General features: G+C 43.2%; 2 protein-coding genes across 2 annotated transcripts; both read right to left on the minus strand.

Moving 5' to 3' along the window:
• Positions 1–1,057: 1,057 nt before the first annotated feature.
• TMEM230 (transmembrane protein 230) lies at positions 1,058–16,252 on the minus strand. Its single transcript, XM_060077814.1, has 4 exons — positions 16,137–16,252; positions 13,855–13,975; positions 12,181–12,303; positions 1,058–2,141 (listed from the first exon to the last, which is right to left on the minus strand). The coding sequence occupies exons 2-4, from the start codon at positions 13,951–13,953 to the stop codon at positions 2,001–2,003; spliced, it is 363 nt and encodes a 120-aa protein (XP_059933797.1). The 5' UTR covers positions 13,954–13,975; positions 16,137–16,252; the 3' UTR covers positions 1,058–2,000.
• A 517-nt stretch (positions 16,253–16,769) lies between these two features.
• PCNA (proliferating cell nuclear antigen) lies at positions 16,770–23,101 on the minus strand. The gene is made up of 6 exons (XM_060078414.1): positions 22,673–23,101; positions 21,431–21,528; positions 21,198–21,265; positions 19,878–20,072; positions 18,165–18,288; positions 16,770–18,077 (listed from the first exon to the last, which is right to left on the minus strand). Exons 1-6 carry the CDS (start codon positions 22,891–22,893, stop codon positions 17,998–18,000), a joined length of 786 nt encoding a protein of 261 aa, XP_059934397.1. The 5' UTR covers positions 22,894–23,101; the 3' UTR covers positions 16,770–17,997.
• Positions 23,102–23,531: the final 430 nt, after the last annotated feature.

Consider the following 23,531-nt stretch of genomic DNA (forward strand, 5'->3'; position numbering starts at 1 on the left):
AAAAGGATAGATATGTGCTTAGAACATTTCTAGAAGGGTATACAAGAAACTTAATTAGACAACCTTGGGAATGGACTGTTTACTCCCCCCACCGTTCCATTTTGATTTTTTTTCCCCCTTACTAGCAGCATCATTACCCTTATAAAGGACCAAATAGGGGCTTCCCTGGTGGCGCAGTGGTTGAGTCCGCCTGCTGATGCAGGGGACACGAGTTCGTGCCCCGGTCTGGGAAGATCCCACATGCCGCGGAGCGGCTGGGCCCATGAGCCATGGCCGCTGAGCCTGCGCATCCGGAGCCTGTGCTCCGCAACGGGAGAGGCCACAACAGTGAGAGGCCCACGTACCACAATTAAAAAAAAAAAAAAAAAAAAAAAAAAAAAAAAAGGACCAAATAATTTAGTTTGGCCAAAACCTTCTGGTCTTAGCTTTGCTTTGCAAACACTGCCCAGGATAAAGCTTTATATATTTCCTCACATCTTCACTGTCAAGGCCCAAGAACTTTAATTAGACTACCGGACTCCCCAGCCAACCCTCCCATTACCAAATGCACCTATCCTTGAAGGCTGCTTCCGATCACCTTCTCTTTGTCTCTCACTTCCTGAGTCCTAGCCTAGCTTTTTTTCCCATTTGTACTCACTCCATGGGTAATCTCATCCAGTCCCATGGCCCTTAGATATTGCCCCAACACGGACTCCCAAATTTCTAACTGTAGCATAGACTCCCTTCCTGAACTCCAAACTGCACATTGCAATTGCCTACTCAACATCTCCACTTGGATGTCAAGTAGACATCTAAATTTAATACATCCAAAGTTGAAGTCATCTTCCCCAATCACCTTGCTCTACCCACGGCCCTCCAAATCTCAGCTAATGGCACTTGCAGGCTTCTAATCATCCAAGTTCATAACTTCAGAGTAAAAGAATGACTGGAAAACAGTCTAATGCACAATGCCAGTTATCTAAAAATGAAGGTAGACCTAGGTATTGGGATCAAAGATATCATATAATCACTAAAATGTTTTCTAAAATAGGTTTAAAGTTATCTTTTAAGTCTAGGATTTAGATTTTGACATTTTAATTTCTTTTGAATACAAGCCACTTTTTGCAAGCTAGGAAACAGAATCAAACTAAGGCAGTCTTGTCCTCTAGAGATCCAGGCCAGTTCTTACAGTCTTCAGCAGAATGATATCATAATACGAGGTGCTAACAACAGGGTTAAAAACTATAAATAATAACCACTTATCTACATTTCTTCCTTAGGAAACAGCCAAAAGTCTCGTCCTTAAAGGTATGATATACAGAACATCTAGATTTACAAAGGACAGAATGATCCAAATTATATGCTGGCCAACCTGTCAGTGAACCAGATCAGAGCTGGCCAAGGACTGGTGAACAGAAAATGTGTTTACGGTTTGAATATTTGCTCTGAGGTTTAAAAAATTCCTAGTTGCTGTTAATAAGAAAGCAAGTAAAAAATATTATAGATGCACCACACTGATATTTGATTTTGCCACGGTTTTCCACTAGAACACAAAGTTAGAGTATGGGGATAAGACACTTACATATTTTCAAAATAAATTACTTAGTAATAAGAAATCTGACATACTGCGTTCTTCCATTTGCCACAAGAACATATTGACAATGAGGACTGTTTTAAAAAATGCTCAACTCTAAAAAGGGTGGTGGCAGCAACACATTCCACTACAGAATAACCTCCCACTTTCCCATACAATTAACACTGCTACTTTTTATGATACATATTCATGTGGAAAAACTTGTCAGGAGCTTTTGCCAGGGCCAGGAGATGAAACATAGAGACTGTCCTGATGACATGGATAGTTGTAAGCTCAGGTAACATGATGGATCCATAAAATCTGGCCACTGTTTTGTTAAACATCTGCAAATCACAGAACTCCTTAGCCCTTAGCCATAGTATCTGCTCAATGTCTTAAAGCTGGGCTCAGTCCCATCTGTGATTCTTTTCTTCAGGGCTGAGGTGTGCTAGTCATCAAAGTCTGGAATGTCATCGTAGGAGTATCCCCGGTAGCCTTTGGATGCATAGTAGGCGATGCGCAGGTGGTAAAATCCTGGCAGGAACACCAGGATGCCAATGATCAGGACGGGAACGGCCCGGTCTGCCCCCTGGTGGCAGAAGGATGCAAACATATCAGTACCATGCAAGTTATAAATTTTAAAATAAAATAAAGCCATGGGTCCAATCCATGGATCAGTTATCATATACCTTTCAGAGCACTTTCTTTTGGTAATACACTACCAAGGCAAAAGATTTACATCTCTTTGCCTCCTTATCAATTTCAGAAAAACTACAAAGTACTAAAAATTATAAAGAAATTATCCATGTTCAACCATAGATATCTACTTCCCATAAAGAAACCAGAGCTCCTTAGAGAAATGGCTGTTTACGAGTTGAGGGGGCAGGGAATGTACAGATGGGCCTGGGATAACTTGCTGAGCCAGAAAACAAGAAAGCTATCAAAGGCTAAACTGGGTCAGCTTTAAAAGACAGGAGTAGGGGACTTCCCTGGTGGCAGAGTGGTTAACACTCCACGCTCCCAATGCAGGGGGCCTGGGTTTGATCCCTGGTCAGGGAACTAGATCCCACATGCATGATGCAATGAACTGCCACAACTAAGGAGCCCACCTGCCACAACTAAGACCCGGCACAACCAAATAAAGAAATATTTTTAAAAAAAAAGAAAAGAAAAAGAGACATGAGTAACCTGAAGAGGCTCCTACTGACCCAATATGGGACAATTTATATGTTAAAAAGAATATAGACTACAGTTGACTGAAGCACAAATATGTAAAAAGATGATGACCTTACAGTGATACTAACAATTCTTTGGTTACCTTTTGAGGTTGCTAGGTGTATTTTTATAAAAATTTGATAAAGAGAAATAATCAAACATTTTGCCTACCTTCACTATACACATTATATTTCAGGGTAACCAAATAATGGTTTTGAGAAAGTTCCAGAAGAATTTTCACTGATAAACGTGGAAAATGATAGAACTGGATTCATTAGTGAAAAGGGTAATTCATTTTATAATAAATGAATTAGGCTGAAGACACTTGAACCCAGTAATCAATCTTAATATCAACTAAAAATTAGGACAACCATTTTGTGCCTCCTAATGTAATGCTATAGCAATGGTTCTCAAAATGTGGTCCATGGAACAGCAGCATCCCTTGTTAGAAATGCAAATTATCACGCCTCACCCTAGACCTACAAAACTGGAATCTCGGGCTTCCCTGGTGGCGCAGTGGTTGAGAGTCCACCTGCCGATGCAGGGGACATGGGTTCGTGCCCCGGTCTGGGAAGATCCCACATGCCGCGGAGCGGCTGGGCCCGTGAGCCATGGCCGCTGAGCCGGCGCGTCTGGAGCCTGTGCTCCGCAACGGGAGAGGCCACAACAGTGAGAGGCCCGCGTACCGCCAAAAATAAATAAATAAATAAATAAATAAAAATGGAATCTCTGGGAGCAGGGTCAAGTAACCTGTGTGTTAACAAGACGGCCAAGTGATTCTGACAGATGCTGAAGTTTGAGAACGCATGTGCAATAGCAAATACACAGCACCCGTATGAAATATTCTTTCTAAAGCTAGACTAGGGGACCCTGGGAAGATGGCGGAAGAGTAAGACGCGGAGATCACCTTCCTCCCCACAGATACATCAGAAATTCATCTACACGTGGAACAACTCCTACAGAACACCTACTGAACGCTGACAGAAGACCTCAGACCCCCCAAAAGGCAAGAAACTCCCCACATACCTGGATAGGGCAAAAGAAAAAAGAAAAAACAGAGACAAGGGGATAGGGAGGGGACCTGCACCAGTGGGAGGGAGCCGTGAAGGAGGAAAGGTTTCCACACACTACAAGCCCCTTCGCGGGCGGAGACTGCAGGTGGCGGAGGGGGAAAGCTTCGGAGTAGCGGAGGAGAGCACAGCAACAGGGGTGTGGAGGGCACAGCGGAGAGATTCCGGCACAGAGGATTGGTGCCCTCAGGCACACACCAGCCCGAGAGGCTTGTCTGCTCGGCCGCCAGGGCGGGCGGGGCTGGGAGCTGAGGCTCGGGTATCCGGTTTCAGTCTGAGCGCAGGGAGAGGACTGGGGCTGGCTGAGGAAGAGAGCCTGAGGGGGTTAGTGCACCACGGCTAGCCCGGAGGGAGTCCGGAAAAGGGTCTGGAGCTGCCGAAGAGGCAAGAGGCTTTTTCTTCCCTTTTGCTTCCTGGTGAGGCTTTTTCTTCCCTTTTGTTTCCTGGTGCACGAGGAGAGGGCATTAAGAGGGCTGCTTTGGGAAGCGCCGGAGACGGGCGCGAGCCGCGGCTAAAGGCGCAGACCCCTGAGACGGGCGTGGGACGCTGGGGCTGCTGCTTCTGCCGCCGCCGCGGGGCCTGTGTGCGAGCGCGGGTCACTGTCCGCCCCGCCTTCGGGGGGCCTGTGCACCCCGCCACTGCCGGGGTCCCGGAACCCAGGGACGGCTTTCCCGGGAAAGCGCACGGAGCGCCTCGGTCTGGTGCAACGTCACGCCGGCCTCTGCCGCCGCAGGCCCGCCCCACTCTGCGCGCCCCTCCCTCCCCTCTGCCTGAGTGAGCCAGAGCCCCCACATCAGCGGCTCCTTTAAACCCGTCCTGTCTGAGCGAAGAACGGACGCCCTCCGGCGACCTACGCGCAGAGGCGGGGCCGGTCCAAGGCTGACACCCGGGAGCTGTGAGAGCAGAGAAGAGACAGGGAAATCTCTCTGTGCAGCCTCGGAGGCAGCGGATTAAAGCTCCACGGTCCACTTGATGTGCCCTGCGTCTGTGGAGTGCATGAATGGACAGCGAATCATCCCAAATTGAGGAAGTGGACTTTGAGGACAAGATTTAAGACTTTCCCCCCTTTTCCTCTTTTTACAACGAATTATCCCAAATCAAGGAGGTGGACTTAGAGAGCAAGATTTCAGACTTCTCGCCCTTTTCCTCTTTTTACAACGAAGTAACCCAAATTGAGGAGGTGGACTTGGAGAGCAAGATTTCTGATTTTTCCCCCTGCTCTCTTTTTGTGAATGTGTATGTGTATTCTTCTGTGTAAGATTCTCTCTGTATAGCTTTGCTTCCACCATATGTCCCAGGGTTCTATCGGTCCGTTTTTTTTTTTCAATAATTACTTTTAAATTTTAATAACGCTACTATATTTCATACTTTATTCTATTTTACTTTACCTGCTCCTTCTTTTTTTCCTACCTTCCCTTCCTCCCTCCCTCCCTCCCCCCGCCCCTCCTTTCCTTCTTTCTCTCTTTCTTTCCTTCCTCCCTCCCTCCCTCCTGTCTCTTTCCTTCCTCCCTCCCTCCCCTCTTTCACTTTCTTTTTCTTTCCTTCCTCCCTCCCTCCTGTCTTTCTTTCCTTCCTCCCTCCCATCCCTCTTCCTTTCACTTTCTTTTTCTTTCCTTCCTCCCTCCCTCCCTCCTCTCTTTCTTTCTTTCTTTCCTTCCTCCCTCCCTCCCTCCCTTCTTCCATTCACTCTTCCTTTTTCTTTCCTTCCTCCCTCCCTCCCTCCTTTCTTCCTTTCTTCCTTCCTTCCTTCCTTTCTTTCCTTCTTCCTTTCTTTCTCTCTCTCTTTTTTTCTTCTACTAATTCTTTCTTTCTACTTATTCTCCCTTTTATTCTGAGCCGGGTAGATGAAAGGGTCTTGGTGCTGCAGCCAGGAGTCAGTGCTGTGCCTCTGAAGTGGGAGAGCCAACTTCAGGACACGGGTCCACAAGAGACCTCCCAGCTCCACATAATATCAAGCAGCGAAAATCTCCCAGAGATCTCCATCTCAACACCAACACCCAGCTTCAGTCAACGACCAGCAAGCTACAGTGCTGGTCACCCTATGCCAAGCAACTAGCAAGGCAGGAACACAACCCCACCCATTAGCAGAGAGGCTGCCTAAAAACATAATAAGGCCACAGGCACCCCAAAACACACCACCAGACGTGGACCTGACCACCAGAAAGACAAGATCGAGCCTCAACCACCAGAACACAGGCACTAGTCCCCCCCACCAGGAAGCCTACACAACCTACTGAAACAACCTTAGCCACTGGGGACAGACACCAAAAACAACGGGAACTACGAACCTGCAGCCTGCAAAAAGGAGACCCCAAACACAGTAACATAAGCAAAATGAGAAGACAGAAAAACACACAGCAGGTGAAGGAGCAAGATAAAAACCTACCAGACCTAACAAATGAAGAGGTAATAGGCAGTCTACCTGAAAAAGAATTCAGAATAATGATAGTAAAGATGATCCAAGATTCTATTTCCAAGATCCAAAATCTTGGAAATAGAATAGACAAAATGCAAGAAACAGTTAACAAGGACCTAGAAGAACTAAAGATGAATCAAGCATCGATTAAAAACACAACAAATGAAATGAAAAATACTCTAGATGGGATCAATAGCAGAATAACTGAGGCAGAAGAACGGATAAGTGAGGTGGAAGATAAAATAGTGGAAATAACTGATGCAGAGCAAAATAAAGAAAAAAGAATGAAAAGAACAGAGGACAGTCTCAGAGACCTCTGGGACAACATTAAACGCACCAACATTCGAATTATAGGGGTTCCAGAAGAAGAAGAGAAAAAGAAAGGGACTGAGAAAATATTTGAAGAGATTATAGTTGAAAACTTCCCTAATATGGGAAAGGAAATAGTTAACCAAGTCCAGGAGGCACAGAGAGTCCCATACAGAATAAATCCAAGGAGAAATACACCAAGACACATAGTAATCAAACTGTCAAAAATTAAACACAAAGAAATCATATTAAAAGCAGCAAGGGGAAAAAAAATAACACACAAGGGAATCCCCATCAGGTTAACAGCTGATCTCTCAGCAGAAACTCTACAAGCCAGAAGGGAGTGTCAGGACATAATTAAAGTGATGAAGGAGAGAAACCTGGAACCAAGATTACTCTACCCAGCAAGGATCTCATTCAGATTTGATGGAGAAATTAAAGCCTTTACAGACAAGCAAAAGCTGAGAGAGTTCAGCACCACCAAACCAGCTTTACAACAAATGCTAAAGGAACTTCTCTAGGCAAGAAACACAACAGAAGGAATATACCTACAATAACGAACCCAAAGCAATTAAGGAAATGGGAATAGGAACATACATATCAATAATTACCTTAAATGTAAATGGACTAAATGCTCCCACCAAAAGACACAGATTGGCTGAATGGATACAAAAACAAGACCCATATATATGCTGTCTACAAGAGACCCACTTCAGACCTAGAGACACATACAGATTGAAAGTAAGGGGATGGAAAAAGATATTCCATGCAAATGGAAATCAAAAGAAAGCTGGAGTAGCAATTCTTATATCAGACAAAAGAGACTTTAAAATAAAGACTATTAGAAGAGACAAAGAAGGACACTACATAATGATAAAGGGATTGATCCAAGAAGAAGATATAACAATTGTAAATATTTATGCACCCAACATAGGAGCACCTCAATACATAAGGCAAATACTAACAGCCATAAAAGGGGAAATCGACAGTAACACAATCATAGCAGGGGACTTTAACACCCCACTTTCACCAATGGACAGATCATCCGAAATGAAAATAAATAAGGAAACACAAGCTTTAAATGATACATTCAACAAGATGGACTTAATTGATATTTATAGGACATTCCAGCCAAAAACAACAGAATACACATTTTTCTCAAGTGCTCATGGAACATTCTCCAGGATAGATCATATCTTGGGTCACAAATCAAGCCTTGGTAAATTTAAGAAAATTGAAATTGTATCAAGTATCTTTTCCGACCACAATGCTATGAGACTAGACATCAATTACAGGAAAAGATCTGTAAAAAATACAAACACATGGAGGCTAAACAATACACTACTCAATAACGAAGTGATCACTGAAGAAATCAAAGAGGAAATTAAAAAATACCTAGAAACAAATGACAATGGAGACACGACGACCCAAAACCTATGGGACGCAGCAAAAGCAGTTCAAAGGGGGCAGTTTATAGCAATACAATCCCACCTTAAGAAACAGGAAACATCTCGAGCAAACAACCTGACCCTGCACCTAAAGCAATTAGAGAAAGAAGAACAAAAAAACCCCCAAAGCTACCAGAAGGAAAGAAATCATAAAGATCAGATCAGAAATAAATGAAAAAGAAATGAAGGAAACGATAGCAAAGATCAATAAAACTAAAAGCTGGTTCTTTGAGAAGATAAACAAAATAGACAAACCATTAGCCAGACTCATCAAGAAAAAAAGGGAGAAGGCTCAAATCAATAGAATTAGAAATGAAAAAGGGGAAGTAACAACTGACACTGCAGAAATACAAAAGATCATGAGAGATTACTACAAGCAACTCTATGCCAATAAAATGGACAACCTGGAAGAAATGGACAAATTCTTAGAAATGCACAACCTGCCAAGACTGAATCAGGAAGAAATAGAAAATATGAATAGACTAATCACAAGCACTGAAATTGAAACTGTGATTAAAAATCTTCCAACAAACAAAAGCCCAGGACCAGATGGCTTCACAATGGCTAATCAATGAATTTGGTAAAGTAGCAGGATACCAAATTAATGCACAGAAATCTCTGGCATTCCTGTACACTAATGATGAAAAATCTGAAAATGAAATCAAGAAAACACTCCCATTTACCACTGCAACAAAAAGAATAAACTATCTAGGAATAAACCTACCTAAGGAGACAAAAGACCTGTATGCAGAAAATTATAAGACACTGATGAAAGAAATTAAAGATGATACAAATAGATGGAGAGATATACTATGCTCCTGGATTGGAAGAATCAATATTGTGAAAATGACTCTACTACCCAAAGCAATCTACAGATTCAATGCAATCCCTATCAAACTACCACTGGCATTTTTCACAGAACTAGAACAAAAAATTTCAAAATTTGTTTGGAAAAACAAAAGACCCCGAATAGCCAAAGCAATCTTGAGAACGAAAAACGGAGCTGGAGGAATCAGGCTCCCTGACTTCAGACTATACTACAAAACTACAGTAATCAAGACAGTGTGGTACTGGCACAAAAACAGAAAGATAGATCAATGGAACAGGATAGAAAACCCAGAGATAAACCCATGCACATATGGTCAACTTATCTTTGATAAAGGAAGCAGGAATGTACAGTGGAGAAAGGACAGCCTCTTCAATAAGTGGTGCTGGGAAAATTGGACAGGGACATGTAAAAGTATGAGATTAGATCACTCCCTAACACCATACACAAAAATAAGCTCAAAATGGATTAAAGACCTAAATGTAAGGCCAGAAACTATCAAACTCTTAGAGGAAAACATAGGCAGAACACTCTATGCCATAAATCACAGCAAGATCCTTTTTGACCCACCTCCTAGAGAAATGGAAATAAAAACAAAGATAAACAAATGGGACCTAATGAAACTTCAAAGCTTTTGCACAGCAAAGGAAACCATAAAGAAGACCAAAAGACAACCCTCAGAATGGGAAAAAATATTTGCAAATGAAGCAACGGACAAAGGATTAATTTCCAAAATTTATAAGCAGCTCATGCAGCTCAATAGCAAAAAAAGAAACAACCCAATCCAAAAATGGGCATAAGACTTAAATAGGCATTTCTCCAAAGAAGATATACAGACTGCCAACAAACACATGAAAGAATGCTCAACATCATTAATCATTAGAGAAATGCAAATCAAAACTACAGTAAGATATCATCTCACACCAGTCAGAATGGCCATCATCAAGAAATCTAGAAACAATAAATGCTGGAGAGGGTGTGGAGAAAAGGGAACACTCTTGCACTGCTGGTGGGAATGTGAATTGGTACAGCCACTATGGAGAACAGTATGGAGGTTCCTTAAAAAACTAAAAATAGAACTACCATATGATCCAGCAATCCCACTACTAGGCATATACCCTGAGAAAACCATAATTCAAAAAGAGACATGTACCAAAATGTTCATTGCAGCTCTATTCACAATAGTCCGGAGCTGGAAACAACCTAAGTGTCCATCATCGGATGAATGGATAAAGAAGATGTGGCACATATATACAATGGAATATTACTCAGCCATAAAAAGAAATGAAACTGAGCTATTTGTAATGAGGTGGATAGACCTAGAGTCTGTCATACAGAGTGAAGTAAGTCAGAAAGAGAAAGACAAATACCGTATGCTAACACATATATATGGAATTAAAAAAAAAAATGTCATGGGCCTCCCTGGTGGCGCAGTGGTTAGGAGTCCGCCTGCCGATGCAGGGGATGTGGGTTCGTGCCCCGGTCTGGGAGGATCCCATATGCCGCGGAGCAGCTGGGCCCGTGAGCCATGGCCGCTGGGCCTGCGCGTCCGGAGCCTGTGCTCCGCAACGGGAGAGGCCACAACAGTGAGAGGCCCGCATACCGCAAAAAGAAAAAAAAAAAAAAAAATGTCATGAAGAACCTAGGGGTAAAAGGGGAATAAAGACACAGACCTAATTGAGAATGGACCTGAGGATATGAGGAGGGGGAAGGGTAAGCTGTGACAAAGCGAAAGAGAGGCATCGATATATATACACTACCAAACGTAAGGTAGATAGATAGTGGGAAGCAGCCACAGAGCACAGGGACATCAGCTCGGTGCTTTGTGACTGCCTGGAGGGGTGGGATGGGGAGGGTGCGAGGGAGGGAGATGCATGAGGGAAGGGATGTGGGAACAGATGTATATGTATGACTGATTCACTTTGTTATAAAGCAGAAACTAATAAAAAAATAAATAAATAAAATAAAGCTAGGCTAAAGTAGAACTAAATCTAAACAAGTCCCTAAATCTAACAGTATGCAAGAAATATGAGGAATAGAAAAACAAGTAAATGTTATCAAGACAACACCCCTAGATTAATGTAAAAACTGTTAGAGATGCACACTTACAGATTTACCAGCAAATGTAAATCTGGTATTTGCTTTAGTATACAGGAAAAAAACTTGGGGATAGATGAAACAAAACATTCATAATTGTTGATGCCTAGTTGTGGATACACGGTGGGGGTTCATATTATTCCATCTACTTCTGTTTTGTTTGAAATGTCTGCAATAATAGTGGAAAAAACCCCAAACTAGAAACCAAAACAATCTATTAGGTGATTTTCTTATTAACACCTTTGTCCTTATTTATAAAGTAGTCTTTTATAAACCACACAAGGTGAAGTGATATTTGTTGCATGTGGATCTCACCTCCACTCTCAATTTTCACATCATTAATAGAATTTTGACTATACCCCTGGGATTAACAATCCATGCTGCAATGAAAGTTAACTGAAGGCACAGTCCTGAAGTTAGATGTTCAAATTTAGATGGCACCAAGTATGCCTCTCGTGGCCACAAAATAGTTTAGGACCTGAGGCAAATTGGATACAGGTCTCAAAAGCCAAACGTGGCCATTTTATTGTGACAGTGTTTAATATTCCCAGTTCCAAGGATAATGCCCACAGTTTTAGCTCTTGGCTTTGTTCCTTCTGCAGACCAATGTGACCATCATCCCCTGGCCTGGTGTGTGTTGAAGAACAGATGTGAACTATGGTCAGTATTACTTTAGAACAATTTAGACGCTGTGTATAAGCATCTGTATACAATCCAAAAGAAAGAACCACCAAAAACTACTTTAGCAAAAACTACTTTAGGTTACTAAGGTATCATACTGAAGCTCAATAGGAACTCCAACCAAATCCAATTTAAGAAAGATCTGATCCATGAGCCAAAAGTCCTGGCTTGGTCAGTGGCGCCAGAAGCCTCACTGCTTCTCTTCAAACACTAAGTACAGCAGTATAACTGCAAAGTTATAATAACAGCATTCTACTCCAGTTATAGCCTTTATCAGTCAGAAATCCTCAACGCTAGGCTCAGTTTTGCTGTTCCAAACTAAGATGGTGGGAAAACTGCCCAACATCTCAGAGGGAAAATTTGCCTACCTGCCACACCCACCTCATAGGAACTGTGGGAGAAGTTTCCTGAAGCTCAACGGAAGAAATATGTCTTGTTATCTGAGAACAAAATCTAAAAAAAGAAACCCTTTTCTCCTTTCTGCTGGAATATACTGAATATAAAAATGTGAGTCCTGGCTCACATTTTAAACATCCCATGGCAATCCCACAAGCCCCTCAGCTTACCCCTTTGCTGATATAGCCTGCCAGCAGGAGGGAGCCTATGATAATGAGGAAGGCGCCAATCAAAAACAGCACCATAGCAAGCGCAATGGCCTTATATGGAATCTTAGGAGGGCTTTTCTTAAACTGAAAGAGAAACAAAAAAAGACAAGGAAGAGCATTATGAATACACCAGGGCTCAGACACTTTAAAGCAGAGAGGATAAGAGGAACCAATCTTGGTGTGTCTTGAAGTCCTACTACCCAATGCAGCTCTGGGAGAGAAAGGAAAAGGACTGGCAGGAGATGAAGCTCTAGTTATTGCTCTAACAATAACTTGAGGGAGGGAGTCCCAGAATGTTATTCTTTCTTGTTTTAGTCTCATTCCACAGACCATTCATTGTACCGTAAAAAAATCATTTTCTTACAAAAACAAAAGACACTTCATGGTCATTCACTGATTAGACATGTTTTTAATAAACATGTCTTGGCACATGGAAGGCTGTACTAATCTACAGGGATTAAGAGTGTACATCATGCTCTGGAAAATAAGAAAGAAAATAAGTGATTTCTGGCATTCAAAGTTAAGCTGGCATATAGTCAAAGGTTTAAAAAAAAAACTTTTTCTAAAGCATTAGTTGCCTGTCCCACAAGGCAAATAACCTGCCTTATTAACAAGTTCAATTCAAGGTTAAGATTCAGAGACAAATTCCTAAGGTTTGGCTCATGGTTGTGTCTGACCTAACTGACTGGAAGCTTTCCAGACGCACTTAAAAAACAAAACAAAACAAAACAAAAAACCCCCCAAGGGCTTCCCTGGTGGTGCAGTGGTTGAGAGTCTGCCTGCCGATGCAGGGGCACGGGTTCGTGCCCCTGTCCGGGAAGATCCCACATGCTGTGGAGCGGCTGGGCCTGTGAGCCATGGCCGCTGAGCCTGCGCGTCCGGAGCCTGTGCTCCGCAACGGGAGAGGCCACAACAATGAGACGCCCACGTACTGCAAAAAAAAAAAAAACAAACCCCCAAACTCTCTTCTTCAAGTGTGGGTCCAAAAAGTACAAAGAATAAGTGATTTGTTTATATTTAAAAGGATGGGTTCCTGCCACTTCCTCTTCAGTCCTGGTTCCACCTAAAATATTCTATTCTAAAGGGAAGTGGGCAAAAGGAGATGCTACACCATTAACTATTTTATAAACAATGATCAGGGTAGGACACAAACTTAATAAATATTCTGTTTTACTTATTGTTTGCCACAAAGAATACCTTTAATAAATTGGATCTCATGACATCAGGAAAGAAGGAAGATTCCCACAACCTGCTGGCTTTAGCAGTTAGTTTCTCCTTTAAAGGAGATGAACTGGGTTTGACTGAAGTGTAAACAAACTGATGACACTGTCTTTTAAAAATTCTACGTAACAAAAGACAATCTGATTATTTCCAGATAAACTAAATAGAATTTGCAACTACTGAACCCTGGCATTACAACTAAAATTTCTTAGACAATATTTATATTGGTTCGAAACTGCTCTGCCAAGGTCCTTCCTTCTGCAGGCTATGGCTGAAAATCTCAGAGCAGAGTTTCTTTCCTGCTGCTCCCTCTAATATCTAGGGACAGTGAGCAAAACCTCTACCTGGAAGGTTTCCCTGCTAACTCAGCAGAAACAGAGCCAGCCACTCTCAACAGGTCCCTTCTGCATTTACCTGAAGGTCAATGTAGCCATCGTCTGTACTGGAGAGCCTTGAGTATTTCACTTTACTACTGGGGATTCCAGTAGCCAGGTTGGTACGAGACGGCATCATAACACGCTGACACAGCTACAGTCTGAAAACAAAGAAAAGTATTACTGTCTGCAGGCTACAACAATGTGTTTGTTATACGTATTGGAGTTCTGGGCTGCAATGTCATACTAGCAACAGGCAATTTAGGCTCCATTGCTCTTAGAACCTGATATTCCTTTGACAAGGACATTGTCATTATGCATCTACTCTGGTTTGTCCTGGTAGAATAAGAATCAAGACATTTGCCAAGAACCAGACCTCACGTTTATGTTGCCACCAATGTTTCTCTGCCTCCTAATTTTTCCAAAGTCACACGGTGAGTAGGTGAAAGGGTGGTGACTTAAATCCAAGTCCATCTGACATTTCAACCATTCTGCTATAGTATAGTATTGCCTGTCCCCCGTCCCTGCTTCCAGAAAAAGCAAGAGGAGCATATACTCAAGTGATTCTCTTATTTGTCAGGGAGAGAGGAAAAAGGGTGGGAAATGGAATACATTCACATCAGCATTTTGCCTATTTCCCTCTGATAGATATCATCCTTTTAACACAAAGGATCTGTAAAACTTCTTGTTGTAAATTTGGATAAGCTACTGGCTACCAGTGTTGTACCAGTGTCCTCTGATTTGCCTGCCTCTCTGCTCCACCCCAAACACTGAAAGCAGCGATTGCACTTTCCAGGTTACTCCTACAGCTACATTAAAAACAAACAAACAAAAAACCCCGAATAAATACCTGGTTTTTGTTCAAAATAGTCAAAGCGACTACAGTAATGAAATCACGGTTATTATGTCACTAGTTTAAACACAGTAGATAAGATTAAAAAACAATGACACTTAAATTGAAAAACATTTGTAATTTGTGTACTTTTTCTCCATAAAATCACAAAGTTATGTGAATTAAACAAGTAAATCTATTTTGATCATGAAGCTATTTGATTTCTAAAAGTGAAACATATCTTTAAAAAAAGAAGATTAAGTATTTCAATAAGGGCAACATAAAAAAAAAAAACATAAAACATAAAGACCAGACTTCCTCTGGTACGACATTTGCAAATAATCATCATCATTATAATGGCAGTTAACAATTACCTAGTATTAAGTGACGGGTACTGTTTTAAGTGCTTTATATATACTTAATACTGAATATTAATGCACTGTTTTAAGTGGCCCGCAGTCAAACTAAACTAACTAGCATTATAAAGGAATTGGTGCTAAATGCTCATGCCCTTTTTTAGTAATTATATACTGGAGCAGAAATCAAGTATTGAAAAAATAAGAGTATGCTTACTTACATGCTTTTCTAAAAGGGTTAGATCAAATTCCGTCAAATACTATGTTTTTAGGTGTTGCGATCCCGACTACACGATAATCTAAATTTAATTCTATAAAACTTTAAGTCCAAACTACCAATAAGTGGGGGGGTTTGAGAGCATTTAATCACCTCTGATTTGTATTAGTCTTAAAAAAATAGTTTAGGGCTTCCCTGGTGGCGCAGTGGTTGAGAGTCCGCCTGCCGATGCAGGGGACACGGGCTCGTGCCCCGGTCCGGGAAGATCCCACATGCCGCGGAGCGGCTGGGCCCGTGAGCCATGGCCGCTGAGCCTGCGCGTCCGGAGCCTGTGCTCCGCAACGGGAGAGGCCACAACAGTGAGAGGCCCGCGTACCGCCAAAAAAAGAAAAAAATAGTTTACATACTCTGACATTAACGTCACACACCGCATCAAAACATAAAAAAGCGCAGGGCGTGAAGGAGAGGGGAGACGAATGCTTACTGGTAGCAAAGGGTAATAATTCTAAAAGAGGGGAAAGGAAAAACGTAAATCAATGTTTTCCGGGTACCAGCCCAAGTTCCCAACAGGCTTTTTTACCAGCCTCACCGCAACCCCAAAATTTCCTCAGCACTTGAATGTTACAAGAATTTTGAAAGCATCAGCAAAGCACTTAGCACAGTGCCTTGCACTACGCGCCTCTACACACTATTTCCTTGCCCGCCTCCAGACTGAGCCAACAAGAGAAATAAGGACCAACATGATTTTAGAAGGAAAATAAAATCCAGTTTCAGGAAAAAGGCCAGCCGTGCCCTGGGAGGGCGAACGCTCCACACCGAGGACTCGGGGATTGATTTCGGCAGGGAGCGCAGTCTGGGCCGCGCCGCGAACCTGAGTCGAGCTCTTCCGCTCCCGCCCCGCTGTACACACGCCTTACCGGAGCCCGGGCCAGGCAGCCCGCGCGCAGACAGCTAGCTCACGGTTCGCAGCAGGAAAGCCGGAGACCTCACGGTACGCCCCCCCTGCCCCCACCAACTGCCTACCCGCCCCAGACCAGCTGGGAGCCGGAAATGGCGTGTCGGAAGGCATCGCGCCGGACGTGGCGTCACCGGGAGCGACACCTCCTCGTTCCACTCTCCGTCCGGTTTCGGGCGTGTACTCGGGGTGCTAGGGCTCCGCAGAGGGAGCACGCCCCGTGGGGTTTCGGGAGGCGCCGTGGGTTGGGCTGGCTGCCGACCACCTCGCGGCGGGCGAGTGCCTAGGTAACCGGGCCGCCTGGGTCACAGGTCCAGGGCTAGCCGGCTACGTGTTTCTTTCCGGCTCCTAGGGTAGTGTAGGGAGCTCAGTGGCTCCTCGAGAGGCGGAAGCCGAGCCGGCGAAGCTTCCTGAAGGCCGGGGCTGGCAGGTCTCCCTATGCCCAGGGCCGCGCCGCAGTCTCTGCGGCCCTATACCCCACCCGCTGCTCTCGAGTAGCCCCACATTCTTGCGCTTCAGTTTCCCCGCTCCTCGTCTTCAGGCCTTACCCCGGTAAGAGGTCTGGCCACAAGGAACATTTTGCAACACGTGAAACTTTTTAAAATGTCGAGCTTTATTAAAGTATAATTTACATATGATAAAGTACAATTGGATTGGTTTTGACAGATGCATATAGTCTTGTAGCCATCATCACAACGTAGATAAAATATTTTCATCACTCCAAAAATTTCCATCAGGCTCCTTTGCAGCCAATATCCTTCCCCAACCCCAGGAACACAGAAAGGTAATGAATAGTTACCTACTGGATACAGTGAGTTCTACCGTCACTCCAAGTACGATAGAAATCTGTCATTTAATCCACCAAACACAAAATACACCGGAAAAAAGGACTACAATAAAGGAATTCTCAATATGCAGCATGTCAACTTGTGACCTTGTAGCACAATTACTGCTGGGCCTTTTTCACTTTCTTGGTTGAATCCAACATCCATGGAATTAAGCCACCTTCATCCTTTAAGGGAATAAGTCCCCACAAAAGGCTACTTATGCTAGAGAAATTATTTTTGCACAAACATACTCCTTGGGACCTATCAGATCTACTAAAACTTCCAAGAAACTTCCTGTACAAGGCTCCCTGGGCTAATGAAACACTGCCCTGTAACAATGCTAGTCTTATAAAGCTGACAGAACTTTGGGTACATTAAGCTTCTGTAAAGTGTTAGTTTCTGCTAGCAAAAAAGACAAAATATTATGTATTTGTTCTACTCTCCCCTTTTCATTTCTTGAGCTCAAGTCAGAATACCAAAATAAGTTTGGCAAATGAATCCCCCAAAATACTTTGTCACCTGCTGTATCTGGAATACTTTTTATCACTGTATCTAATGTTATATCAACCTGCTCTAGACTGAAAAAATAAGCTCATTTACATGAGCTGCTTGAATTGTGAATTCGTTAGGATACTTGCAACCATCGTGGTCCAAATGAAGGCACTGTCCTGTGATGCTTGAAATTCAAATGACTTTTATTTAAATTGAAAACAATACTTAAAACTGCATTTAGAGTCAAAACCCTTGTTTATAAAAAGTATAAGGAGTATTCCTAGGTAAGGCAAAGTTATTACTAGGTTAACAAGACCAGATTTGACTTTGGACTTTACTCTTTGAACAAACTGTAGAGAATGGGGAAAAAAAAAGTTATTTACAGAAAACAGTATCTACATATGTACTCAGAGGTACAAAGACAAAAGAGACTTAAGTATGTGCTAGCATCTCAGAAGCAGTTCTCAAAGAGCTTAGTTTTATTTCCTTGAATTTTAAGAATGTCTAAGATCCTTCTTCATCCTCGATCTTGGGAGCCAAATAGTACTTTAAATGTCCCATATCAGCAATTTTATACTCTACGACTGAAAGAAAACAGGAATATAATTAATTACTGAGAAGTACCACATACACTACCTACAAAACAAGATTCAACAAGTTTATTATCTTACCAAGGGGTACATCTGCAGACATACTGAGTGTTACTGTAGGAGAGAGTGGAGTGGCTTTTGTAAAGAAGTTCAGGTACCTCAGTGCAAAAGTTAGCTGAACTGGTTCATTCATCTCTATGGTAACCTTAGGGAGAATACAAAAGATTCATCATACTGAAAAACATCAAGAAAGCTGCAACCCATTCATTTCTAATATACATTGACAAATGACTAGGTTTCTTCAACAAATAAAATTGTAATAGAGGGAAAATGAAATTGAAGAGAAAACCAATGGACTAAATAAAAGAAATTTAAGGAGTGTATCTCAATGAACTGTAATGTACGGACCTTATTAAAATCTTGATTCAAACAAACTGAAATAACCAAGGAGGTAGCAACACTGAAAAATTCCTTAATACAATTTTCTTAGATGTCATAAAATGTTTACACTACGAATAAATTAAAACATTGATGAGTGAATTTTTTCTTTTTTTAAAAATTTCTAGCTGCACGGCTTTAGGGATGTTAGTTCCCTGACGAGGGATAGAACCCACGCCCTCGTCAGTGAAAGTGCGGAGTCCTAAGCACTGGACCGCCAGAGAATTCCCTATGGGTTAAGTAACATTTGAGAGAAGAACAAAAATCAAGATTGGCAGGGGAGTGAAATGTAATTTAGGAGAAAAGAATCAGCCCCTGGAGTTTTGTTACTAATATATACTTGTTACTAATATATGTATTTTTAAACTCTTTATTTAAAAGCTAATATAAGGATTACATAAGAGCTCACAACAGCTAGATTTTCCCCCCAACTAGATCCTACTGGGTTGCTCAATTATTTGGTAAAAACACAGTAAGTACCTACAGAAAGCTAAAGCTAGCCTCCCAAGCCTATCCTTAAGAGTATGTGTGGGTTTGATACACAAACCCATTGTTCTACAGTTTATAAAGGTTGCACTAAATTTGCATTCCCTTCTCACAAATTTAAGTTAGATGGCATCTATAAGATCACTTGCAGGTTTCAAAAGTTTCAATTCTCACATTCTCACATATTAGTTACTTGGAAATGCAAATTCTGTCTGTTTTTCTTTAGAGCTTTCTTTAATTTTAGCAATTACCTTGCTAAAGACTGAATGTTTGGGCTTCCCTGGTGGCGCAGTGGTTCAGAGTCTGCCTGCCGATGCAGGGGACATGGGCTCGTGCCCCGGTCCGGGAAGATCCCACATGCCGCGGAGCGGCTGGGCCCGTGAGCCATGGCCGCTGAGCCTGCACGTCCGGAGCCTGTGCTCCGCAACGGGAGAGGCCACAACAGTGAGAGGCCCGCGTACCACCAAAAAAAAAAAAAAAAAAAAAAGACTGAATGTTTGTGCCCCCCCCCCCAATTCACGTTAAAACCAAATTCACAATATGGTGGTATTGGAGGTGGGGCCTTTGGGAGGTGCTTAGCGTTAGGAAGGCAGAGCCCTCATGAATGAGATTAATGCCCTTATAAAAGAGACCCCAGAGAACTCCCTTGCCCCCTCCACCATGTAAGAAGGCTGCTGTCTGTGAACCAAGAAGCAGGCCCTCGTCAGACACCAAATCTGCCAGCTTCCGAGCCTCCAAAACTGTGAATAATAAACTTTCGTTGTTTATAAGCCACTCAGTCTATGGTATTTTGTTATAGAAGCCTTAGCAGACTAAGATATAACCTAATATTCTTCTTCAAAGTATTTTGTTTACTTAAAAACTACTTACAGCCTCCTCTTCTTTATCAACATTACTCGTTTGTGACAACTTAATATTTCCATTTCCAAGTTCTCCACTTGCAGAAAATTTCACTCCATCTTTTGCACAGGAAATTACAACAGCATCTCCAATATGACTGAGATCTCGGCATATACGTGCAAATTCACCAGAAGGCATCTTTACTACACAGCTGTACTCTTGTTCCTATAAAACAAAGAAATTTAAATGTCATGGAAATGAAAGATTTGGCACCCTCACTTTCTGAAGACTCAGCATCTAAACAAGAACTCAGAATTCAAGATTTTCTGATTACTTTGAAATATCACTCATTGTGTAATTTCTTAACACTCTAACCACTCATAAAATAAATGCAGATATAAAACAAGTATGCTGTAAGAATAACCATACTAAGAAAACAAATTAGAGCTTAAACTTTTAACAGTAAATGCACTATCCCAGGAACAAGAGCCTCCACCTAATCACCCTACAGTAGGGCTAAATCAAGAAGCCATTAGGGTATGGCATACAGTGATGATGGCGCAAACAGGTCTGCTTTCCAAAACAAGAGAATATGATGTTAGGCATTTTAAACATCCAAACACCTCTTCTCACTTTTGATGTTGATAAACCTAACCATAATGAATTTCTGCTAAAATAGCTTTAAGATCTCTCAATAAAAATCAAGCACTCGGGTTTCCCTGGTGGCACAGTGGTTAAGAATCTGCCTGCCAATGCAGGGGACACAGGTTCAAGCCCTGGTCCGGGAAGATCCCACATGCTGTGGAGCAACTAAGCCCATATGCCACAACTACTGAGCCTGCACTCTAGAGCCCATGAGCCACAACTACTGAACCCGAGTACCACAACTACTGAAGCCTGCACACCTAGAGCCCATGCTCCACAACGAGAAGCCGCCTCAATGAGAAGCCTGCGCACCGCAACGAAGAGTAGCACCCCCTCTCCCCAGCTAGAGAAAAGCCCACACGCACAATGAAGACCCAACACAGCCAAAAATAAATTTAAAAAAAAAAGATCTACAAAAAAACAAAAAAAATCAAGCATTCTAGGAATAATAATTTAAAAAGAGACGCAGAGGTTAATGGAAATATTCACTCGGCAGAAATAAATTCAAACCAAGAGCCACTGTAGAACACCATAACTTAATAAAATGACAAATACGTCAATCTTAAATACCCCACTCTGGAACATGCATGAGCATATATACAGAAAAAGTTCTGTTAGGAAATACGCTTTAAATTATTATATTAATATATCTTATGTAACTATCAAGACTGTACAGTATGCTCAATCAGAAACTCTGATACTCACTGGAATTCCAAGTTGTTCAACATCTAAATCCATTAACTTCATTTCATAGTCTGAAACCTTTTCTTGATCTACCAAAAGAAACCAAATGTTGAAGAAGAACATGTAAGTTTACAACTATCAGGTATATTTTACAGCCATCACAAACATTATCTTAAATTTCTCTCAGCCTTCGGAAATAATGACACTACATTTTAACTTCTTCTAGCATAAGTCAGTAGAAGGGTGCGACTTACTTGGAGCTTCAAATACTAGTGCCAAGGTGTCCGCATTATCTTCAGCCCTTAGTGTAATGATGTCTTCATTGCCAGCACATTTCAGTATTTTGGACATGCTAGAACACAGAACAACAAAGGGTTTAAAATCAACAAATTAAAACCAGAAGGTACCACTTTTTTTAAAAAATTATTTAATTATTTTATTTATTTATGGCTGCTTTGGGTCTTCATTGCTGCACGGGCTTCTCAGTGCAGTAGCTTTTCTTGTTGCAGAGCATGGGCTCTAGGCGCGCGGGCTTCAGCAGTTGCGACACGCAGGCTCAGTAGCTGTGGTGCATGGGCCTAGCTGCTCCACAGCATGCGGGATCCTCCCGGACCAGGGCTTGAACCCGCGTCCCCCTGCATTGGCAGGCAGATTCTAAACCACTGCGCCACCAGGGAAGCCCAGGAGGTACCACTTTTAACCATTAGACCATCTACCGAATTGGTGAGTTAGAGAAACGTAAGGGGTTTGTGTAAGCCGGTCCAGCCATTTGGAATGCAATCTGGTAGTATTTATACTTAAACTAAACAGCCCCCCCACCAAGAGCAATTTCACTTATGGATATAAGTAAAACAGCAGTATTTTATGAACTGCAAATCCCTTTGGTGGGTGAAGTAAATTACTGGGCCAACGATCTTTAAAAACGATTTAATAAACCTGTTAAAACACACTGCATGTAGTACGGGTAAACATTTCTCACAAGCTTTAAGATTTAAACATGTGTATGTACTAGACAGGTAGTGGTCAAAAGTTGAAAGCACTGCCCTGGAGAAAATTTTCCTCAAACCGGGATCTTGGGGTGCTCAGCGCAACTCTGTAGTAAAAGAAATACTCTTGTCCCTCGTTAGGGCGAAAGAATTAGAACACATTATAAAGCAGTTAAAGTCAACCAGGACCAAGGTTTCTCATCCGAGGCCGCCTGCACTTAATGACCAAAGAGCTCTGCAACAGTCTTTCCCTGGCACCGCAAAGGAGTCCGTCATTTTCCCGCCACCACCCGCTTTGTGACTTTGGCGCGGAAAGAGCCGGTTCGCGCTGCAGCCAGCGCGGGCTTTCCGAACCGCGCGTTCTGCTGGGTCCCGCCCCACTGGCGCCGCAGGCCAATGAGAAGGCGCAGATGGCCCACTCCAGCCAATGAGGGCCCGGCCCGGAGGAGCTCCCGCCAAGAGCCAGAGGGGGTGGATCAGGGCCCGGCTATCCGCTGCTTAGGGGCTCACCTGGTGAGGTTCACGCCCATGGCCAAGTTGCGGTCGCAGCGGTACGTGTCGAAGCCCTCGGAGCGTAGGGTGAGCTGCACCAAAGAGACATGGGACGAGTCCATGCTCTGCAGGTTCACGCCGCTCGAGCTGATGTCCCAGCAGGCCTCGTTGATGAGGTCCTTAAGCGCCTCAAGCACCTTCTTCAAGATGGAGCCCTGGACCAGGCGCGCCTCGAACATGGTGGCGGAGTCGCAACGACACGGCTGCTGGCGGAAGGAAGGAGGAAGGTGTAGCCGGCTTAGGCTTCAGGAGGTGAGAGCGAGCGGGCGAACTAACTCAGGAACGCTTGAGACGGAGGAAGCCCACAACCAACCCGTCGCGTCTGCAGCAGTTTAATACTGCCGCGTCTGCGAGCGCGCGCTACGACCCCGCGCCCCTCGCGGAGACGTCACCACGCTGCCCCTCCTGCTGCCTGGGCGGAGAGACTGAAGAGCCAATCGTGCCCCTGCTCCACACGAAGCCCGCCCCACCCCTAACATCTACTGGAGGGTGCGGACGTGGGGGCGGGGCATGAGCGCTGCGCCTTCTGAGGGCCGGCTGATAGGCGACCGGCGGGAATCCCCGCCTTTTTGTCACGTTCCGGAACCGGACGTTAGAAAAGTCCGGGCGAGTGTGAAGGTCAGGCCTAGACTTGGGGTGGGGGTCGTTGAGCTGCGTCTTCGTGGTGCTTCATCTGCCTCTCGAGGGGTAGGGAATTTCCGGCCTCGAAAGTGAAACGCAAATCCAGCCTGCTAGGAGGAAGAGCCACCTTGTAGCCTAAAGAGAGCTGCTTTAAGAGGTGTAAAATTATGATGAAAAAAAAAGTTGTCTTGACCAC

The sequence above is a fragment of the Mesoplodon densirostris genome, chromosome 16 (genome assembly GCF_025265405.1).
Source record: "Mesoplodon densirostris isolate mMesDen1 chromosome 16, mMesDen1 primary haplotype, whole genome shotgun sequence".
In the NCBI taxonomy this organism is placed as follows: Eukaryota; Metazoa; Chordata; class Mammalia; order Artiodactyla; family Ziphiidae; genus Mesoplodon; species Mesoplodon densirostris.